The sequence below is a fragment of the Henckelia pumila genome, chromosome 3 (assembly GCF_033568475.1).
Source record: "Henckelia pumila isolate YLH828 chromosome 3, ASM3356847v2, whole genome shotgun sequence".
NCBI classification, from domain to species: domain Eukaryota; kingdom Viridiplantae; phylum Streptophyta; class Magnoliopsida; order Lamiales; family Gesneriaceae; genus Henckelia; species Henckelia pumila.
Window position 1 is genome coordinate 81,457,252 of NC_133122.1, and position 22,439 is coordinate 81,479,690.

The following is a 22,439-nucleotide window of genomic DNA, read 5'->3' on the forward strand; positions in this document are numbered from 1 at the left end:
TGGACATGTACTTTAAAAATATTTTTAGTGTTTGATACCTAAAAAAAATTAAAGTATGTGTTTATATAATATTTTTTGCAAAATGTACGTTTTATAAAAATATTTTTAAAAAGTGTCTCCAAGTATAGGATTTAAAGAACAGTTGGGGGATGTTTTTAGAATGGAAGACAATGGTGCATGAAAATTTAAACACATTACTTTTGAAATGTTAAAATGTGTTTATAGAATAGTTATCCAAATACATATTTAATATTCAAACAAATTTTAAAATATTTTAGAAATTTTTTTGAAAAACACTTTCATAAAAATATTTTATAAATAGTTGTCCAAAAGGAACTTAAAACAACATTTTCCTACTTCACATATCATATACATATTCATGTTGCTGAAATTTCACAGTGAGAAGAAATTCTAAATTCAGTCATATTTGTCTTATCTATCGATCAAGGAATATTCTTTTTCGATGTACTTTTATTTGTTGATCTAGGAATTCATACTTTTTGTATCTAATTTTTTTTGCCATTTACATAACACCTAAAATTTATTTTGGGATTCGGAACGAGATTGTTTCATTATTTGTTGCATATTATTCCTCAATTAATTATGTAAATTGTAGTTTTGAGTGCTTACAGGTCTTTTGACGGTGAGATTTGGGTCCACATAATGTCGGTGCTTACAGTTAATTGGATTCCTTAATTTGCTTTGTAGTTAAAAGAATTTAATTTTTAATGTTGTGCTTGGATTGATGAATTTTAAATATATTCAAAAATATTTTTTGTTATTTAGATAAGTAATATCATAAACTTCTAGTCCACCTCTTACATTTTTATATAGTATGTCATGTTGATCACAATGGATTTCAAATTCACCCTATATATAATAGTGTCATTGATATTCATTCTAATTTGCATTTTTTATTTGTAAATATATAATTAAGGTTTGGATTTAAAATTTAATCTTATTTCATTGTAAAAAAATAAAACTATAATCGAAATATATGGATTGCAAGTTCATGATCTCCATAAATATGGATATCCTAATATAATTGTGTTGTTTGGTGGATTTCTTTCTTGAATCCACCAAACAAAGATTTCATGGTAAGCCTTTGACATAAGTTGATGATATTGAAGGAATTTCGTTTTCGGATAAATCCTGAAAATTCTTCTCCGTCAACATATTCTATTGTTAAAATGAAAAGAAATCCACAAAGCTTTTAGTGCAGGCCTTTGACACAAGTTGATGATATCGAAAGAATTTCTTTTTTGGATAGATTCTGAAAATTCTTCTCCTTGAACAAATTATAATTGTTACAATGCATTCAGAACCTATTAATAAAATTAAAAAAAAAATACTTATCCCTTTTTTTGAAAGTACTTTTGCCATATAAAAAGTCAATTTTTTCATCACCCTCCATATCGTTTTATAATGATTGTGTTTTTAATAAAGTTTGATGTTTTAAGTCTACTTTCCTATTATGAAATTAAACAGTACATCATTCCTTCTTTCTGATTTAGTTGGGTTCTAATGTATAGTCGTGTCTTTCTATTTCACCCCAAATACATTGATGTCATGATTGATTCGAATTATGAGTGATTCGAATTATGAGAGTATTTGTAGTAACTCGTATTCCATTTTACAAGCTTAAATTGTAAAAATTTGATTAAAAAATTTTCATATGATTAATCAGACCTAGAAATCACTTTAGGATGTCAGAAAATGGTTCAAGAGTCAAGGTTGACTCGTGTAGTTCGGAAGGTACGAAAGTGAACCAGAGGAGATCGGAAGATCTGAAGTGATCAGGGATTTTTGGGATTATTTAGATAAGTTAATTTTGGTGTTTATCAACGATATTTTGATTTACTCGCACAGTGTTGATGAGCATGCACAACATTTGAGGAATGTACTGCAGACTCTCTGAGAGAAACAGTTGTATGCAAAACTTAGCAAGTGCGAGTTCTGGATTGACAGAGTGGTGATCCTTGGTCATGTCATTTCTCAAGATGGTGTTTCTGCTGGTCCTAGTAAGACAAAGGCTATCCTAAATTTGTCACGTCCGATGATAAATTCAGAGATTCATAGTTTTCTGGGCTAAGTCGTGTACTATCAGAGGTTTATCAAGAATTTCTTGCAGATTTCTAAACCACTGACACAGTTGACAAGGAAAGAAGTTCCTTTTTTTTGGTCAGCTAAATGTGAGCAGAGCTTCCTTGAGTTAAGACAACTACTGACTATCGCGCTTGTACTAGCTTTGCCATCTGGATTCGATGGTTTTGTGGTTTATACATATGCTTTTATCCAGGGTTTGGAATGTGTGCTAACATATAATGGGCATGTTATTGCTTATCCTTCCCGACAGCTGAAATTTCATGAGGATAATTACCCAATGCATGATTTGGAGCTTGCAGCGATTGTCTTCGCACTCAAGATCTGACGACATTACTTGCACGGAGAGCGTTTTGAAATATACTCTGATCACAAGAGTTTTAAATACTTGTTCACTCAGGCTGAGGTGAACATGAGGCAGTGCCATTGGATGTATATTTTCAAGGATTATGACTGTGAAATCAAGTATCATCCAAGTTCGCGAATCCGGTAGCAGACGCGCTTAGCCGTAAAGTGTATGTGATTTCTCTTTGCACCAGTCTAGTATGAAAGTGGTGTTCTTTAGGTTTCACTTTCCGCCATAAGAAAGAACATAATAGAATTCGAGTCTTTTCGGTATTTTCTGAGCCAACATTGTATGCCTGTGTTCGGCAAGTTCGACATTCAGATCCGAAGACGTAGAAGTTGGCCCAGCTTGTACAGGGAAATAGAACTTCTGGTTTTCATCTTCAGGCATATGGGTTTTGGTGTTTTCTGATAGGGTAGTTATACCCGATGATCTAACGTTGCGTGAGGAGATTATATCTTAGGCCTATTGTAGTAGATTCACCTTACACACAGGCAGTACAAAGATATATGTACAAGATTCTGGTGGAAGAGATTGAAGCGCAGTGTGTGTCAGTTTGTTTCCAGGTGACTTTTTCCAGCAAGTCAAGGCTGAGCATTGCCAACCTGGGGTTTGATTTAGAGTTTGGAGATTCCCGAATGGAAGTGGGAGCATGTGATTATGGATTTCGTCACCCACTTGCCTACGTTCTCCAGACATTATGATTCCATTTGGGTTATTGTGGACTGGTTGTCCAATTCAGCGCATTTTCGTCCGTATAACTAGGATTTCACTTTTAAACATATGGCCCGATTGTACATTCAAGAGATTGTACGGCTTCATGGGATACCGTTGAGTATAGACATTGACAATGATCCGAGGTTCACATCACGGTTCTGGGGTAGCTTTCAATGAGCCTTGGGAACCACCTTGAGTATGAGTACATCATTTCACCTAGAGACTGACGGGTAGTCGAAGAGGACCATTCATACACTTGAGGATATGCTGAGGGTTCAATTATGGATTTTGGTTTATCCTGGCCAGATCATTTGTTGATAATAGAATTTGCATATAATAATAGTTATCATCATAGTATTGGCATGACATCGTTTGAGGCTCTTTATGGTCTTTGTTGTCGTACATCCCTATTCTAGGATAAAGTGCGAGAGCGACAAGTTGAGGGACTAGATTTGATTCAATAGATTTCCAATAAATTTGATTTGATCAAGAAAAGAGTCAGAACCACACAATACAAATAAGCCAATTATGCCAGAACCAAGTGCAGACCTTTGCATTTTGAGCCAGGAGAGCATGTTTTCTTGCATTTTCACTTTTTCTAAAGGTGATGAGGTTTGGTCTGAAGGAAAAGTTAGCACTGAGATTCATTGGCCTGTTTCAAACTCTAGAGAAGGTCGGAGATGTTGCTTACTGTAAGAGTGGGTGCCCAGTGAGCCAACTGTGTGGCTATGGGCTTTGATGACTCTTTGTATAAACAATCTTTTGTTTAATATTATTTACACTTTTATGGCAATGACTTTATATTACTTCATATTGTTATATTGTGATATACTATTGTTGTTTTGATAAAGACCTTGAATATACTATAGTGTATGTAAGATGTGGTAGAACATGGAGATGTCTATCATGAAATACATCTTATAGTCACTGTATATTCTAAAAACCGGTCCTAGTCGATTGAGCCGTCCGATAATAAGGATAAGGATCGCTCGAGTTTGAGACTAGCATTTGCGATGCGGAGTACCACGTTTCATTGGTAGGGAACATGGAGATGTTCGAAGCATGCAAATGGATATTCATAGGATGAATAATCGAACTACCCTATCCGGACTTTCCAAGTGGTTATCACTTATCGAGTGGATAAAGTCCGCGGTTTTGGTTGTACACCATTAGTCCTTACGACTTGAAACATCATGGAGACTCTATATGCTAGTGCTGTGCTTTGACTCGTTTACCGACTCTATGGGGGTCATCAGGTGTCGAGATTGGGTACAGTTACGACACATATAGGAGTCAATGCATTGTTGTCAAGGATTCACCACATACTTGCGAGTGTGGATATCCTATGCAATCTGAGGAGATATTAGTGTGACAAATCTCTGGCCAGAGTACTTGATGTGATTTAAGAAATGGTTTCTTAGTAGCACATGCGATGTCACTAATTTGATCTTCAAGATGTATTGCATAGTTATCGAATCTTGAGCGACTCTCGATATACCAATGGTTGTTGATTCGATCGGGATATATGGATGAAGGGACCGTACTGTACGCTAACCAAAATCTACTGGTTCTTGTAGGCACTATCAGTGATACCTAGGGAATCATGGGGCGATGTTGCTAGGCGCTTTACCATGATTCGTTGGGCAAGTCGGAAAGTGTTGTTCCGAGTCACAAGGAGTTGTGAGCCCACGGCTAGCTGTATCCCTGAACCATTGAGGGTCACACAGTGTAATGGAGTTTTAATCCCCGTTGAGATAGTTAAATTTAAAGAGTTAAATTTAATGAACTAAGGAGTTGGACTTCTTAAATAAGAGTAAGGGAGTAGGATTTCCTAAAATGACATAGGGATGGACATTTTAGGAAACCAATGAATTCGGATTCAGGAAAATTTATTTTGACTTTAAAATGTGCAGAAATGGTTTCTGTGCACATTGGTAAAATCGGTTTATCAATCGGAGTCACGATGAATTTTATATTAATTTCTGAACAAGCGGGCTTTGCTTGTCGGGCCTCAACTTATGACTAATGGGCCCTAAGGTGTTAGTGGCCTGCATTATAAATAAGTTATTGCAGTACAGAAATTAAAAACAACAGCTCATAATTTTTGAGACAGAAAATCGAAACCCTCCTCTCTCTCAAAAGTTTTCGGCCGTCCCCTCCCTGTTCTCTGCCCGAGAAATTTCGGTCTGTGATTTTGAATCGCAGTCAGGAATAACGAATCAGATTCGTTTAATCTCTTCGCAGAAAAACTTCTGATAGATTTTCTAGTGCAATCTATCAGAGGGATTTAAACCCCATTCGTGGACCTGATTGAAGGAGTTCATCAGTTCCTGGGAGATACAAGAAGCGCAGAGAAATCTGTGTGGTGTCCATTAATCTCGATTCGAGATTGAAGGTAAAATTTAATTAATTGTTATTTGAATTTTACACACACAATAATTTAATCGTTGAATGGTTGATACCCACACCATGGAATTGTTCCATGATAAAATTTTTAAACTTCCGCTGCACCGGGTATCAATCGTGATTGATCTGACCGCCAGATTTTTTCCAACAGTGGTATCAAAGCCAGGTTGCTCAGATCAAACGATTGAATTAATCAATTGTACAAAATTTTTGAGTCTCGGTTTTTGAAACAAAATAAATATTTTTAAATAAAATTTTTTTTTTTTTTTCGGGGCAAAACCCGGGCAGCGATTGGATCGCTGCCCGGAGGGGGCGGCGATGGTCGCTGCCCCCGGGGGAGGCGCACGGCGCCGCCCAAAGGGGGCGCACGGCGCCGCCCAGGGCAGCGCTGGGCGCTGCGCAGGGCAGCGCTCGGCGCTGCCCAGGGGCGGCGCACGGCGCCGCCCAGGGCGCCGCACGGCGCCACCCAACTGGCGGCGCCAGGCGCCGCCAGGGCCGCAAGTGGTGCTGCCCGCAGGGGCAGCCGGGCGGCCCCCGGCCCGCGCCCGGGTGCGGGCCGGCCCGGGAGTGTCCCGGGCGGCCCGCGGGAAAAATTAAATTTTTATTTAAAATTAATTTTAATGTGATAAAATTTTATTTTTGGTCGGTCAAAAATTGTTTTTGATTGGTTCACGAGATTTCGGATCGAATTGTTCGAGTCCGTAAATTTTAAAATTGATTTTTTGGATAAATTTGAATTTTTGGAAAATTTTAATGTTTTATCCGTAAATTGAATTTTGAAATCAATTATTTTTGTACAATTGATGATAAGATATGATCTTATGATATATTGAGTAAAATATGATTTTATTTGTAAAATTGGATTTTATAGATAAAATATGATTTTATTTGATATAGAGATAAAATATGATTTTATATGTGAAATGAGATTTTATATATAAAATATGATTTTATCTTGTTTAAATTTGAATTGCCACTGCATGTTATCCAATAAATTAATTTTGAATTAAATGTTATTGGATAAGGATGATCGATTGCCATGACCAATTTTGTAGGTGTATGTTAGGAATTTACATTTTGTTTTTATTGTTGTTGGTTTTATTAATGGGCCTGGTTTATGGCCCGATATGAATGTCATATGTAATAAAAGTGGGCTTGGTTTATAGCCCGTTCCCACCCCTAAAAATGTATCCCCTACTTGTCATTGTTATTTATTGTAAATGCATTAGATTTAGTGGGAGATCAAGATTTGAAGATGGTGGGCCCAGCAGACAATAAAGACTGAAGAAATGTAAATTGGAAGCACATGTAATAGGATTGCATTGCATACTGCATATTACCTAGGATTGGACTAAGACCCGTGATTGGCAACCACGGGTCAATTAGAAATGGAATCGATCATCCTATATAATATTTGATATTATGATTGTATGCATGTTTAGACATAAATTGCGTGAATCCGGCAAGCATGCAATAAAATGAATATGATGAGACAAATATTTTTATAATTAAAAATCCCTCATTTTAAATATGATTTAAAATTTATATCAAGATAAATAAAGGAAATTTAAATTTGTTTAAATGTTCCCACCTTCCATCAACGGTCAATGTATGTGATGCTACCCGCGGATACGGTCCGGCTCATATTATTGGGGGGGCCCGTCCGTCGGAAAGCTGTACATTGGATCGACAAATGTTGTAAGTTGGGTGGAACTCCATGGGATCGGCTCATATTATTGGGGGATCCACATGGCGACCGTCCATCACAACTTAATATTGATGGGTCATCTTGACATGTCACTTTAAACGGCGTCATATTATTGGGCCCTTATTGGACATGAGGTAAACACATGGGGGTTGCTTAGGAAGCAATTGGGCTCTACCTTTTGAGAATTATGGTTGGCTGATATTATTCGGGACCATAAGTTTGTCAATTGGACTCCATGTTCTCACTAAGGAAAAAGTTTCCCGTTTTCACTAGAGGGTGGTGAAATCGTTAAAATAGTGGGAGTGAGATTCATAAAATTAAATTCGCCTATTTTATGTCTTAGTAAATTGTTAAACAATCATTGATATATGTCTGTTTTTCTTTTCAGTATTTCATACAATGAATTCGCGAAATCCATTATTCTCGATCCTCGAACAAAACAAGTTGACTGGCGCAAACTATACGGAATGGTTCCGGAAGTTGAAGATTGTCTTAACTTCGGAGAAAATGCTCTACGTGTTAGAGAAAGCACCTCCGAAGGAAGCACCAGCTGACATAAGTCCGGAGGAATTGGCCAAACTTGATGCATGGTGTGACCATGACATCAAGACCAAATGCTATATGCAAGCCTCGATGTCTGATGAACTCCAGAGGCGATTTGAGGACACGGTGAATGCTGCTGACATTCACGCGCAACTCAAGGAACTTTTTGGGGCTCAGTCGAGGGCTGAAAGGTTCGCTACTGTTAAGGAGTTGATGACGTGCCGCATGCGTGAAGGGACTTCGGTCCGTGATCATGGGGTACGAGTGATTTGGCTCATACAGAAGTTGGCGACCCTAGATTTGGTGTTGGAGCATGAACTCAATGTGGATTTATTGCTTCTGTCTCTTCCTTCTTCATTTGATGGATTTGTGATAAATTTTAATATGAACAAGATAGAGGCCACCCTAGAAGAGATGGTCAATATGCTCGTTACATATGAATCCACACTTAAGAAGGATAAGTCAGCTTTCTTGGTGGGCTCCTCATCTTCTGCTAAGAAGGGGCCAAGTATGAAGGGCAAGAAACGTTCTACCCCACCCAAGAAAGTCGAGCCCGAGAAGAAGCAAAAGACAAAGGCTTCAAACAATGGAAAATCCAAGGATGTTTGCCATTACTGCAAGAAGCCGGGTCATTGGAAGCGCAACTGCAAGGAATATCTTGAGCAGTTGGGAACTGCAAAGGGTATGTTCTATATTGAAATAAACATGTCACTTAATACAACTTCTTGGGTATTGGATACCGGATGTGGATCTCACATTTGCAATGATTTGCAGGTGATGACAAGAAGTCGCAGGCTTAGAATGGGTGAGACCCAGCTGAGGCTCGGGAATGGTTCCAGAGTTGAAGCTACGGCCATTGGAGATGTTTGTTTGACTTTGCAGAACGGTTTTAAATTATTGTTAAGAGATGTTTTATTTGTGCCAGATTTAATTAAAAACATTATTTCTATTTCTATGCTTGATAGAGATGGTTATTCTTGCAATTTTGTGAATGGGATTTGCAATATTTACAAGAATGAATGTTTAATTGGAAATGGACAACTTGAAAACGATCTATACAACTTAAAACTAAAAGACGTTCCAGTGAATTATGTTGATAAACCGGCGACAACAAACAAAAGGAAAATCGATAGTCAAAACCCGGCAAACCTTTGGCATGCTAGGCTAGGTCATATTTCCTCAAGGAGGATGAACAAGCTAGTGGGAGAGGGCATGTTTGATATGTCTGATATTAATTCTCTACCTACTTGTGAATCCTGCCTAAAAGGAAAAATGACTAAATCTCCTTTTAAGGGGAAACTGAGCGTAGTCAGAATCTGTTGGATTTGATCCATACAGATGTTTGTGGTCCATTTAGAGTAGGGACTCAACATGGCCACACCTACTTCATTACCTTTACTGATGATTATTCAAGGTATGGGTATTTATATTTAATGAAATATAAGTCTGAAGCATTTGAAAAGTTCAAAGAATTCAGGGCTGAAGTAGAAAACAAGCTAGGTAAAAGTATTAAAGCACTTCGATCGGATCGAGGTGGAGAATACTTGAGTACCGAGTTTTTGGACTATCTGAAAGAGAATGGGATTCTCTCTCAGTGGACTCCTCCTATGACACCACAGCTTAATGGTGTATCGGAGCGTCGTAATCGAACTTTGTTGGACATGGTTCGATCTATGATGAGCTTCACTGAGCTTCCACCTTTGTTTTGGGGCTATGCGCTTGAAACGGCGGTATTGTTGTTGAACAACGTCCACACTAAAGCAGTGGACAAAACACCATACGAGTTATGGAATGGCAAAGCTCCTAAGTATTCGTACTTGAGGATTTGGGGATGTCCTGCTTACGTGAAGCGGACAGTGGGAGATAAGTTGGATAGTCGATCCAGCTTATGTTATTTTGTAGGGTATCCGAAGAATTCAATCGGATATTATTTCTATTATCCTGCTGAAACAAAGGTGTTTGTTTCTAGGAATGCCACCTTCTTGGAGAAGGAGTTCTTATTGGATAAGAAAGGCGAGATGATGGAACTCGAAGAAGTTCGAGAAGAACCCGAAATACAAAATAACGATCCTACACCTCAGGAACCATTGCTGGACACGCCTGCACCTAGAAGATCCGAAAGGACTTCTAGACCTCCAGTTCGATATGGTCTTCTTCTTGAAGGGGATCAAGATGAACCCGACATTGGATGTGATCCAAGAAACTTCAAGGAAGCAATTTCTGATGCGGATTCGAATTTATGGCTTGAAGCTATGCAGTCAGAATTGGATTCGATGCATACAAACCAAGTTTGGTCTTTAGTAGATCCTCCCGATGGAATTGTTCCAATAGGGTGTAAATGGATCTACAAGAGAAAGCTTGGGCCTGATGGTAAGGTATTGACCTACAAGGCGCGATTGGTGGCGAAAGGTTATACTCAAAGGCAAGGAGTTGACTATGATGAAACCTTTTCACCAGTTGCAATGTTCAAGTCCATAAGAATCCTGATTGCCATAGCTGCATGGTATGACTATGAGATATGGCAAATGGATGTGAAGACTGCTTTTCTTAATGGAGACATTAAGGAAGAAATCTATATGAAGCAGCCTGAGGGGTACACATCCATGGGAAGCGAGCATAAGGTATGCAAGCTTCAGAGATCAATTTATGGTCTAAAACAAGCATCAAGAAGTTGGAACCAGAAATTTGATGAAACAATAAAAGATTTTGGTTTCATCAAGAACCCGGAGGAACCTTGCGTGTACAAGAAAGTAGTTAAGGATGCGGTGACATTCTTAGTACTTTATGTTGATGACATCCTACTCATTGGGAATGATGTAGGGATGTTGCAGTCAACAAAGATATGGTTATCAGGTAGATTTTCGATGAAGGATTTGGGAGAGGCATCCTACATTCTTGGGATACAGATCTATAGAGATAGGTCTAAGAGAATGATAGGACTCACTCAATCAACCTACATCGATACCATATTGAAACGGTTTTCAATGGATGGGTCCAAAAGAGGACATCTACCCATGTGTCATGGAGTTTCTCTATCCAAGTCTATGTGTCCCAAGACTGATGCAGAGATAGAGAATATGACACATGTACCATATGCGTCAGCTATAGGTAGTATCATGTATGGGATGATATCTACCAGACCGGATGTAGCATTTGCTCTGAGTGTCACGAGCAGATATCAGTCTAATCCTGGTCAAATGCATTGGAAAGCCGTGAAGGACATTCTTAAGTACTTGCGAAGGACTAAGAATATGTTCATGGTGTATGGAGGACGAGATCTCAAATTGGAAGGCTATACCGACTCTAGCTTCCAAAGTGATGTGGATGACTCGAAGTCAACCTCTGGATTTGTGTTCATGCTCAATGGCGGTGCTGTCTCTTGGAAGAGTTCCAAGCAGGACACCACAGCGGATTCCACCACTGAGGCTGAATACATTGCAGCATCAGCTGCTGCTAAAGAGGCCGTTTGGATGAGGAAGTTCGTCCAAGAGTTGGGCGTTATTCCTGAATTTGTTGGTCCAGTCCCGGTGTACTGTGACAACACGGGTGCCGTTGCTCAAGCAAAGGAACCAAGGTCTCATCAAAGATCCAAACACGTACTGAGGAAATACCACATAATCCGGGAGATTGTGGAAAGAGGAGACATCATTGTCGAACGAGTGGCCTCTGCAGACAATATCGCTGATCCGCTTACTAAGCCCTTGCCAGGACCATTGTTTGACAAACATCGCGAAGCAATGGGTCTACGTAGTATGACTAGTTGGCTATAGGGCAAGTCGGAGATTGTAAGAGTGGGTGCCCAGTGAGCCAACTGTGTGGCTATGGGCTTTGATGACTCTTTGTATAAACAATCTTTTGTTTAATATTATTTACACTTTTATGGCAATGACTTTATATTACTTCATATTGTTATATTGTGATATACTATTGTTGTTTTGATAAAGACCTTGAATATACTATAGTGTATGTAAGATGTGGTAGAACATGGAGATGTCTATCATGAAATACATCTTATAGTCACTGTATATTAAAAACCGTTCCTAGTCGATTGAGCCGTCCGATAATAAGGATAAGGATCGCTCGAGTTTGAGACTAGCATTTGCGATGCGGAGTACCACGTTTCATTGGTAGGGAACATGGAGATGTTCGAAGCATGCAAATGGATATTCATATGATGAATAATCGAACTACCCTATCCGGACTTTCCAAGTGGTTATCACTTATCGAGTGGATAAAGTCCGCGGTTTTGGTTGTACACCATTAGTCCTTACGACTTGAAACATCATGGAGACTCTATATGCTAGTGCTGTGCTTTGACTCGTTTACCGACTCTATGGGGGTCATCAGGTGTCGAGATTGGGTACAGTTACGACACATATAGGAGTCAATGCATTGTTGTCAAGGATTCACCACATACTTGCGAGTGTGGATATCCTATGCAATCTGAGGAGATATTAGTGTGACAAATCTCTGGCCAGAGTACTTGATGTGATTTAAGAAATGGTTTCTTAGTAGCACATGCGATGTCACTAATTTGATCTTCAAGATGTATTGCATAGTTATCGAATCTTGAGCGACTCTCGATATACCAATGGTTGTTGATTCGATCGGGATATATGGATGAAGGGACCGTACTGTACGCTAACCAAAATCTACTGGTTCTTGTAGGCACTATCAGTGATACCTAGGGAATCATGGGGCGATGTTGCTAGGCGCTTTACCATGATTCGTTGGGCAAGTCGGAAAGTGTTGTTCCGAGTCACAAGGAGTTGTGAGCCCACGGCTAGCTGTATCCCTGAACCATTGAGGGTCACACAGTGTAATGGAGTTTTAATCCCCGTTGAGATAGTTAAATTTAAAGAGTTAAATTTAATGAACTAAGGAGTTGGACTTCTTAAATAAGAGTAAGGGAGTAGGATTTCCTAAAATGACATAGGGATGGACATTTTAGGAAACCAATGAATTCGGATTCAGGAAAATTTATTTTGACTTTAAAATGTGCAGAAATGGTTTCTGTGCACATTGGTAAAATCGGTTTATCAATCGGAGTCACGATGAATTTTATATTAATTTCTGAACAAGCGGGCTTTGCTTGTCGGGCCTCAACTTATGACTAATGGGCCCTAAGGTGTTAGTGGCCTGCATTATAAATAAGTTATTGCAGTACAGAAATTAAAAACAACAGCTCATAATTTTTGAGACAGAAAATCGAAACCCTCCTCTCTCTCAAAAGTTTTCGGCCGTCCCCTCCCTGTTCTCTGCCCGAGAAATTTCGGTCTGTGATTTTGAATCGCAGTCAGGAATAACGAATCAGATTCGTTTAATCTCTTCGCAGAAAAACTTCTGATAGATTTTCTAGTGCAATCTATCAGAGGGATTTAAACCCCATTCGTGGACCTGATTGAAGGAGTTCATCAGTTCCTGGGAGATACAAGAAGCGCAGAGAAATCTGTGTGGTGTCCATTAATCTCGATTCGAGATTGAAGGTAAAATTTAATTAATTGTTATTTGAATTTTACACACACAATAATTTAATCGTTGAATGGTTGATACCCACATCATGGAATTGTTCCATGATAAAATTTTTAAACTTCCGCTGCACCGGGTATCAATCGTGATTGATCTGACCGCCAGATTTTTCCAACACTTACCATTTTTTGTTACCACCGTATCTTTACGACATTCACCATGTATTTTATGTATATATTTTTCATCAGTATGTGGCATACAGGTCGCATGTATTGCATCCAACGGAGGTACAGTTAGAGTCTGACTTGTCATACGTTCAGAGACCGCTTAAGATCATTGGCAAGAAATACAAGGTGCTGCGGAACAAGCGCATTCCTCTAGTCATGGTCCAGTGGCAACGTCGAGGCACTGAGGAGGTGACTTGGGAGTTAGAGACTCTTATGCATTCTGAGCATCCTGAGTTATTTTCATCGTACTTTATTTTGATCAGTTCAGTTGTATTTGTAAACTGAAATGATGTTATAAAGCATGTTTTCGGGAATCCTTTGATTTGTTACTCTAGTTTGGATTTCGAGGAAAAATCTCTTAAGTGGGAGATAATGTAGTAACCTGATTCCCATTTTAAGATGATTAAATTTAAACAAGATTAGGGGTTATTAATTATAACAAATCTATGTCTTAAACAAGTTTAGAAATTAATTCCAGGCTTCGGACCCTTCGAACTCTTCGGAGGGTCCGAAGAGAGTTTGGAAGCACCGAACAGATCAGAAGAAAGATCGGAAGCAAAGGCAGATTTCAGAAGATCAAAAATGAGATCTAAATGTCCAATCTCTGTTAGGCCATGTAGATTTTGAGATGTCAACTACACACAGACACATGGAAGTTCGGAAAGTTCGAACTAGGGTTCGGAAGGTCCGAACTGGAGTAGCCACTTAGGTGTCAAGAGTCTTTTGACATGTCGATGCATGCCTGCGATTAGAAGGTCCGAAGTGGAGTTCAAAGCTTTGGAAGTGGACCGTTCGGAACGTGGAATGCATGCAGAGATTGGAACTTCCGATCCAGAGATCGAAGCTTCTGATCGACGCTTATAAATAGGCCATTCGAGGGCCATTATTCCTTGATCATTTCCACATCCCCTCACTTGTATTTAATACATTCTTGGGCATCTAGTCTGCGGTTTGAGGGTCGGGAACTAGTGGGGCGATTTCGGAGTAGCGGCGGAGCTGTGTCCAAGAGGCAAGTTCTTTGACTTCAAAGGAATGACGACGGACGTAGGTATAAGTCTAGACTCTAAATAGCTTTTGGGAGTAGCTATTATTCTAGTTAATGCTTTTAATAACCAATAAGTGATATGGTAATTACTTTCTTGTAGGTCTGGACTTGTGAGCCAGAGTTGCGAGGTTACTGTTTAGAGGTACATACGTACAATACGAGATATCCTGGTTGAGTATACATGTTCTATGTGTTGCAAGTTTATCTAGCATGTTTATGTGCATTTATTATGTCGCGATTGTCATGATGCATTATCATGTTGAGACTATATCTTGTTATAGCCTGTAGTGAGGTCTCTCTGCCTGTTATTTCTTATTGGATGGTTGGACCCGTTAGTACAGGATCAAGTCACCTATATCCACAGACTTTTCTGGTGTGTGACCAATCTCTTGATGCGACGGCCCAGAATGTTACATACCATGGCACCACCTGACTGAGCATATTTCTACCGTCATAGGTTTTTTGTACCCTGTACATTTGCATTCATGCACTCATACCTTGTGTATACTCAAACTTTGGTGTTGAGCGTTCTTATCGCTCACATCCTTGGTTTTTTTTTTGGACACCCTATTCCACTAGGCAGGACTTAGGTTGGATGGATCAGTGGGAGCGATCGTTGAAGCTGAGGTCGCAGCTGTTTCTCAGGATCGATGTTTATTTTATGGTATTTTTAGTTGAGGATATTTCTTTACTATTTCGATTTAGTTGTATAACTTTATCACTTTGGTTTTAGTATCGGATGTATTCTACCAGTTGTACTGTTATTTGGTTAAGTTTTCGTTGGATTTATCTATTTTCGTTTTTAATAAGTTAATAGCATGCTCATAGCTTCTTAAGTAGATGATTCGGGAGCGGGTCGCTACACCAGTTCAGCTCTGAATTACTTCTAGGAGTGGCAGAAACACCAAGATCAATGGGAAAGAAAATCATCCCCAAAGGACTGACGACGGACAAAATATGATCCATAAGCCATAGTTGTGTTGTCTAGGACCAAAGATTTGGTTTCTAGATCAGTTTGGGGAGGTATGTAATTATTGTCTGAGATATCCAACTAAGCATGCTTATATGTTTCATTATCTATTGCATTATTCTCTGTCAGATGATGCATGTTTATTCTGTCATGATATATATGTGCATATCACGTTAAGCCTGATATACCTTAAGATAGCCAATTGAGTGGGGTCACTCAACCATTGTTTCTTGTCTAATCAAATGCCATGAGACACCCACTAAATCTACGGATCAACATGTGCAGTTACCTAGGACAATGTTAGTCCAAGATCATAGTCAGTATGTGTGGCACCCACTAGATCTTCGAAAAAGCGTATGCATACTTAGGGCGCCTATAGTCTAAGAATGATATTCCAAAGTTTGATCCATGTTTATGAGATATTCATGTTTCATGAATTTCATATAGACTTGTATATTCATATATTACGTACAGAGCAATTTTCCGCTCACATTCTTAGGTTTATCTTGGATATATACCTCATTCGATGAGGCAATACTTAGGTTGGACCAAACAGGAGGCTCGAGGTAAGTTTAGTTGTGGAGTTGAAGTTCTCTGAGGAGTTTCCTTTTATTTTTGTTTCAATTGGATTTGAATACTACTTTCAATTGTGTTGTATAACAATTATTTTTGCTTTATTAACGGTTGTATTCTAACGGGTGGTTTTATCAGATTTGCTATTTTTTGTAGAAACTTCTTCAGCCATAGAAGTTCTTTGCATGCTTCGGTTGTGGCTATGTACTCAGCTTCTGTTGTGGATAATGCCACACTTCTGAAATTTTGATTTCCATGAGACTGCTCCCCCTAAAAATGTCATCAAGTATCCAGATGTGGAATTTCTAGAATCAACATCACCAGCCATATTTGCATCAGTGTACCCTTCTAACACAGGTTGACCAGTTTCAAATCTCAAATATAATCTAGAATTTCCTCTTAGATATCAAAATATCCATTTCACTGTTGTCCAGTTATCTTTGCCAGGATTTGAGAGAAATCGACTTACCACGCCAACTGCATGAGCAAGGTCAGGTCTTGTACACACCATTTCATACATCAAACTGACGTCTACTGAAGCATAAGGAACACTTTCCATTTCTTTCTTTTCTTCATTACTTGTGGAAAATTGGACTGAACTTAGTTTGAAATGCCCCGCAAGTGGAGTACCAATAGTCTTTGCCTTGTCCATTTTTAATCTTTCAAGAAATTTCTCAATATATTGTTCTTGAGATAACCACCGTTTCTTATTTGTCCTATCACTGGAGATCTTCATTCCAAGAATCTGTTTTGCTGGTCCTAAGTCTTTCATTGCAAAAAACTTATCAAGCTCCCCCTTAAGCTTGTTTATCTTGCTTGAATCATGATCAAATATCAACATATCATCAACATACAATAATAGTATTATGATATTTCTTAATAAATACGCAGTGATCGGAGCTGGTTCTCCTTTACCCGTGATTCATCATGAATGAATCAAAATTTTTGTAGCTCTGCCTTGGGGCATGCTTTAATTCATACAAGCTTTTGTTCAACCAACACACCATGTTCTCTTTACCTTTGGCTCTAAATCTTTTTGGCTGGTCCATATATATTTCTTCATCTATATCACCATGAAGAAATGCAGTCTTAACATCGAGTTGTTCTATTTCCAAATCCATACTAGCGGCAAGTCCAAAAACAACTCAGATAGAAGACATCTTCACCACTTGTGAGAAAATTACATCAAAATCAACACCTTGATTTTGGTTGAAACCTTTTATAACTAGCCTCGCTTTGTACCTTAGTCGTGATCCATTTTCTTCAGTCTTAAACCTATAAACCCATTTAATTTTAAGTGATCTCTTACCTTTTGGTAGCTTTACCAATTTATGTGTGTGATTGTCATGAAGTGGTTGTATCTCATCCTTCATTGCTTCGATCCACTTATCTTTTTGGGAACTTGATACAGCTTCTTTAACACTTTATGGTTCTCCGCCATCAGTAAGCATCACATATTCATGTGATTGTATCTTGGAAAATGTATTCTTTGACTGGTTGACCTTCTAATCCCTGTTTCAGAAGGTGAATCTGAAGATTTGTCTTGAGTATCATCTAGCTCAACAAAATCTTGATGTTCAGTTTGCATATCTCCCTCGTGATCATGAACTATGAGTGAATGAACTGGATCTAGATTCACGGGGATTTCTGAACTAGATGATTGTGATTCTTTATTGTTTTCAACATCACAACCAATCTCATCTTCAAGAAATACAACGTCTCAGCTTTTAACAGCTTCTAAAAATCTTTTGATTTACTGGATCTCATAGCCTGTATCCTAACTCTTCATGGCCATAACCCAAAATATGCACTTTTTGGATTTATTATCAAGCTTGGATCTTTCATATTTTGGAATATGAACAAATGCCCTGCATCCAAACACTCTCAAGTTTTTTGTAAGATACATCTTTCCCAATCCAAACTCTATCAGGAACATCACCATCTAATGGAGCTGATGGAGAATGTTTGATCAAATCAATCGCAGTTCTCATAACTTCACCCCAAAAAGAATTGGAAAATTTAAAATGAGATAACATACACTTTATCCTCTCACAAATTATTCAGTTCATTCTTTCAACCACACCATTGTACTAAGGTGTTTTTGGAACACTTTTCTCTAGCCTAATACCATGAGTTGAGCAATATTGTTCAAATGGACCCCTGTCAGCATTGTCTGTGTGAACACATTTCAATTTCATTCCAATTTCTCTTTCAACTTTTGCGTGAAAATTATTAAAGATCTGAAGAACATGATCATTATATTTTGGCGCAAAACACCAGACCTTTCGAGAGAAATCATCGATAAAGGTCACAAAATATAGAGGACCACCAAAAGTTCTGCCTTTCATGTGACACAAGTCTGTGTGCACTAAATCCAAGCATTGAGTTTTTATAGATGGAGAAAAACTTTGAAATGCAACTCTGTGTTGTTTTCTAGCTAAACAATCAAAACAGGTTTCCAAGTGCATACCAGATACTTCAGATAGGAGTTTCTTTCTAGCCAAAAAGTTTTCATTCCCTTTTGGCTTATATAGTTATATGCCCAAGTCTTTTGTCCCATAATTCAATGGAGGCATTTTTAGTAGATGCATTAACCTCTCCACTGGATACTTTAGTCTGCATCAGATAGAGAGAATTCTGCTTCATACCTCTAGAAATAATGAGAGAACCTTTGGTGAATTTCCATTTTCCTTCACCAAAGTGACTGGCACAACCTTCATCATCAATATTTCCAATAAAATGATATTAATTCGAATATCTGAAACATGGAAAACTTTTTTGAGATTGAGAAGAGATCATGTATATGTCTCCAAAACAATACTTCCCATACCAATGACTTCTGTCAAACCTTGGTTGGCCATTATAACTTTGCTAAAGTTTTCACTTGAGTAGGACGCAAATATATCTCTGTGTGGAGTGATATGATATGAAGCTCCAGAATCAATAATCCAATCAGTTTGTTGGTATGATATGCTTAAACATGCGTCATCTCCAAGAATGATAATGTCTCCATCAGATGTAACTGCAGCTAAGTCTTTCTATTCCAACTTTGTACCATTCATTTGATCTCTCTTCTTTTTCATGTACTCTCTTTTATAATGGTTTGGACCTCCACAATAATGGCACTTGAATTTTTTTTCTAGTCTTAGACTTCCCCCTGGATTTGTATCTTCCTTTCTGAGGTCTCTGGTGTAATTTCGTCCTCGATTATAATTTGTTTCTGTAACCAATGCCTTAGTTTTAAAGTTATATTCTTGCTCCTTTCTTCTAGACTCTTCATTGAGAAGACAATCTTTGACTGTTTGTAATGTCATTTTTCCATCAGGAGCAGAATTACTGAGCGATACCACAAGAGTATCCCAACTATCTGGCAAAGAGCTCAGTAATAACAGGGTTGTAACTTCATCATCTAGGGCAATCTTCATGGTGGTGGATTTGTTGATTAAACCCTGGTAAGAATTTAGGTGCTCCGTCATATTTTCGCCTTCTTTGTTTCTCAGTCGTACGATATTTTTGATAAGTGAAGCTTTGTTAATTGTTGGAATTCAAACTCATTTTTGACATTACATAAAACAAATTTCAACCATTATGGCTACAAACTCTTGAAGGCCATTCACACCAATGTTTTCACACTTCACCAACCCCAAAACTTTGCCTATAAACAGAGTCACTTTGCATTGCACAAAATCAACCCAAGAAATCAAAGGAAATACAAACAATATTTAGTGTTGTATAGCCTATTCATTTAGATAAATTTTAGTATGCTATGTGGTTTCGGCACTGTCTGATCTTCCACATCATAAAGAATTTTTTACGTGATTAGAGTTGTGTGAGTTCCACTTGTAAAGTGAGATTGAGTGTGTCATCCAAGAATTATTATTTTTGAAATTCTTGGTATCCCCTAAGTTGTTCTAGGGAGATTTACTGTTATATCCTATTATTGTAGGAATTCTTTGTACCCATTATTGATATAGTGGAGATTTTTCTTGATGAACTTCGGTCCCATGGTTTTTTCCTATTTTGAGTTTTCCACGTAAAATCCTTGTGTCATTTTTCTTCGTGCTTATTATCTCGATTGATATTGATACCATGGAAATATTTTGATCTGATATCATCACTGAAGGGGAAAAAAATCAAATGCTTCCACTATACAAAACGTCAATTAAATTTGACTATCTTTCCCAACTAATGGACCACAATTATTCTCTTGGTCAGGTCTCTACTCAAGCCTATCTGTCTTTCAATCGAGTCCCGGTCATTTTCACTTTGTTGGGAGCACACTCCTTATGTGAAATACTTGGAGCACCACCGGTCTTTAGAGCTAATCATAGATTTACTAAGAGCCTGCACCTCTTTCATTTGTAAGTATTCAAGGATTTTATTATCATGGCTCGATCTAACCTGGTTTTGATACCACTTGTTGTACAATGGAATTCACATATCTTCATAATGATATGATATTCTTCACTTTGGGTCTAAGCCCTCACAGATTTGTTTTTGAACGTTACTCAAAAGCCCTCATATGAAAATATATTTCCGTTTTATTAGCAAACGATCTTCCCTGTGTATTTTCAATATGGGATTTTGGTTGCATTCCCAACCGTCAGTCATATTTTATGGGTATGGGTATCAACATTGTATTGGGATTGAACAATTTAATTTTGAGTCATTTTACAGGTACAACAATGTGTACAAAAGTTCTTACACCACAAAAGTTTGATATAAAATTTTTATTTATCAAAATCTCATGATAAATTTCTTACAGAATCTAACGATATAATTGATGTAAATATCGATATATAATATATGTTGTACAGTTGCTACCTGAGCTGTGATTTGTGGTCCAGTATAACATAGGAAATGGTAAATGAGTGATGTTTTATTATGTACGTCAAATAAGATATACTTCACCTTTACACACAAAAAATGGTAGATAGGATGGTAATTTGGGCGAACACCTATGGGAGTATATGATTCTATCATATATATGCATGTATCTTATGATCACTCAGTACCTAGAAGTCAAAGATGAAGTTTTGTTCGTAGCACAGATAGAGCTGCCAAAATAAGTTAGACTGCTAGATTGGCTCATCCAGCCTCTAAAAATATGTGGGTTGAGTTATGATTTTAGTAACCTATTTGAAAGGGGTACCAAAATGGACCAGTCCATTTGGATTGAGAGTTGGGATAGAAAGGGATCGGGTAAAATGACCCACCACTTATTAAAATACTTAAAATTTCTAATTTTTCATTAATTTTTTTTGAATTGTGGTGTATCAAAACACTTGATGTTAGATTTTTTTTTGGGGAATTCATGACTAGGTTTTGATGTGCTTTTAATGTATTATATTTTAACTTTTTTTTACAAATAAATTTCTCTTTAATTTTTTATGATGTGAGAATCCGCAACCTCTACCTTTCGATAAGCACTATATAAACCCCCGAACTAACGTAACAGCCTGCAAATCACGCTAACCAAATAAACCGCACTAAGTGATTGGAAGACTAATGTGCAACATCGATCATTAATGTTTTTGTTTGAAACCCCATCTATTCAATTGACGTTGCTTTCGTATTTTTACATAATTAATTATTTTATTTCTGACGGGTTAATCCCCTAACTCACAACCCGAAGCGAGACAAGGCGGATTGAGGTTTTTTCAACCCACCAAATTCGCAAACAGCCAGCCAGTTTAATTGTGAGACGAGACAAACCCATTTGACAGCACTAAAACTCAATAAAGAAAATCATTAAAATTTAATTCTACAAAATAGAGGATACTGTTTTACCTGCCATGTCCAACCGCCGAGACCGTGGGGATCCGAATCATCGTTCAAGTCGAAACACGTGGCATTACCAGTGTAATTGTAGTAGATATTCACTGCAGCATATATTTTCTCAAAAGTACTGTTCCCAGGTTTGGAATCATCAATCGCTCGGCACATCTACAATTAATCACCATTAATTGAGAAATTATTTCCTCATTATGTATGTATGATGAGTATCTTATTTTTAGATAAATATAATTTTAGTTAATGAAGTTGGAAATAGAATAAATGTACCAACAGAAGGGCTGATTAATAATATTTAGCCTAAAGAACGATCTTTTTGCCTTTTAAAGCCATTCACATCACATATAAATACCATTAAATTGCTCCAATCAAAGTAAGTGACTTTTGATTCCAAAAAAAAAAAAAACTCTCTCCTTCTGGTTATTTCAAAGAGGTGATCGCTTACTTAACCGTCGAAAGTTTTTCCCCCAATAATTTCATGAAGTAGGTGATAGCCCCGAAGAAATCAATCGCGGAATTTCGATTCTATAGCTGGTCTA

General features: G+C 37.9%; 1 protein-coding gene across 2 annotated transcripts in view; it reads right to left on the reverse strand.

Moving 5' to 3' along the window:
* Positions 1–22,439, reverse strand: part of LOC140890598 (uncharacterized) — a 48,957-nt gene that overhangs the window by 14,490 nt on the left and 12,028 nt on the right. For both annotated transcript variants that reach the window (XM_073298504.1, XM_073298505.1), the window contains exon 6: positions 21,898–22,053. In XM_073298504.1, coding sequence (XP_073154605.1) covers positions 21,898–22,053 — 156 coding nt within the window. The remainder of the gene's footprint in view (positions 1–21,897; positions 22,054–22,439) is intronic.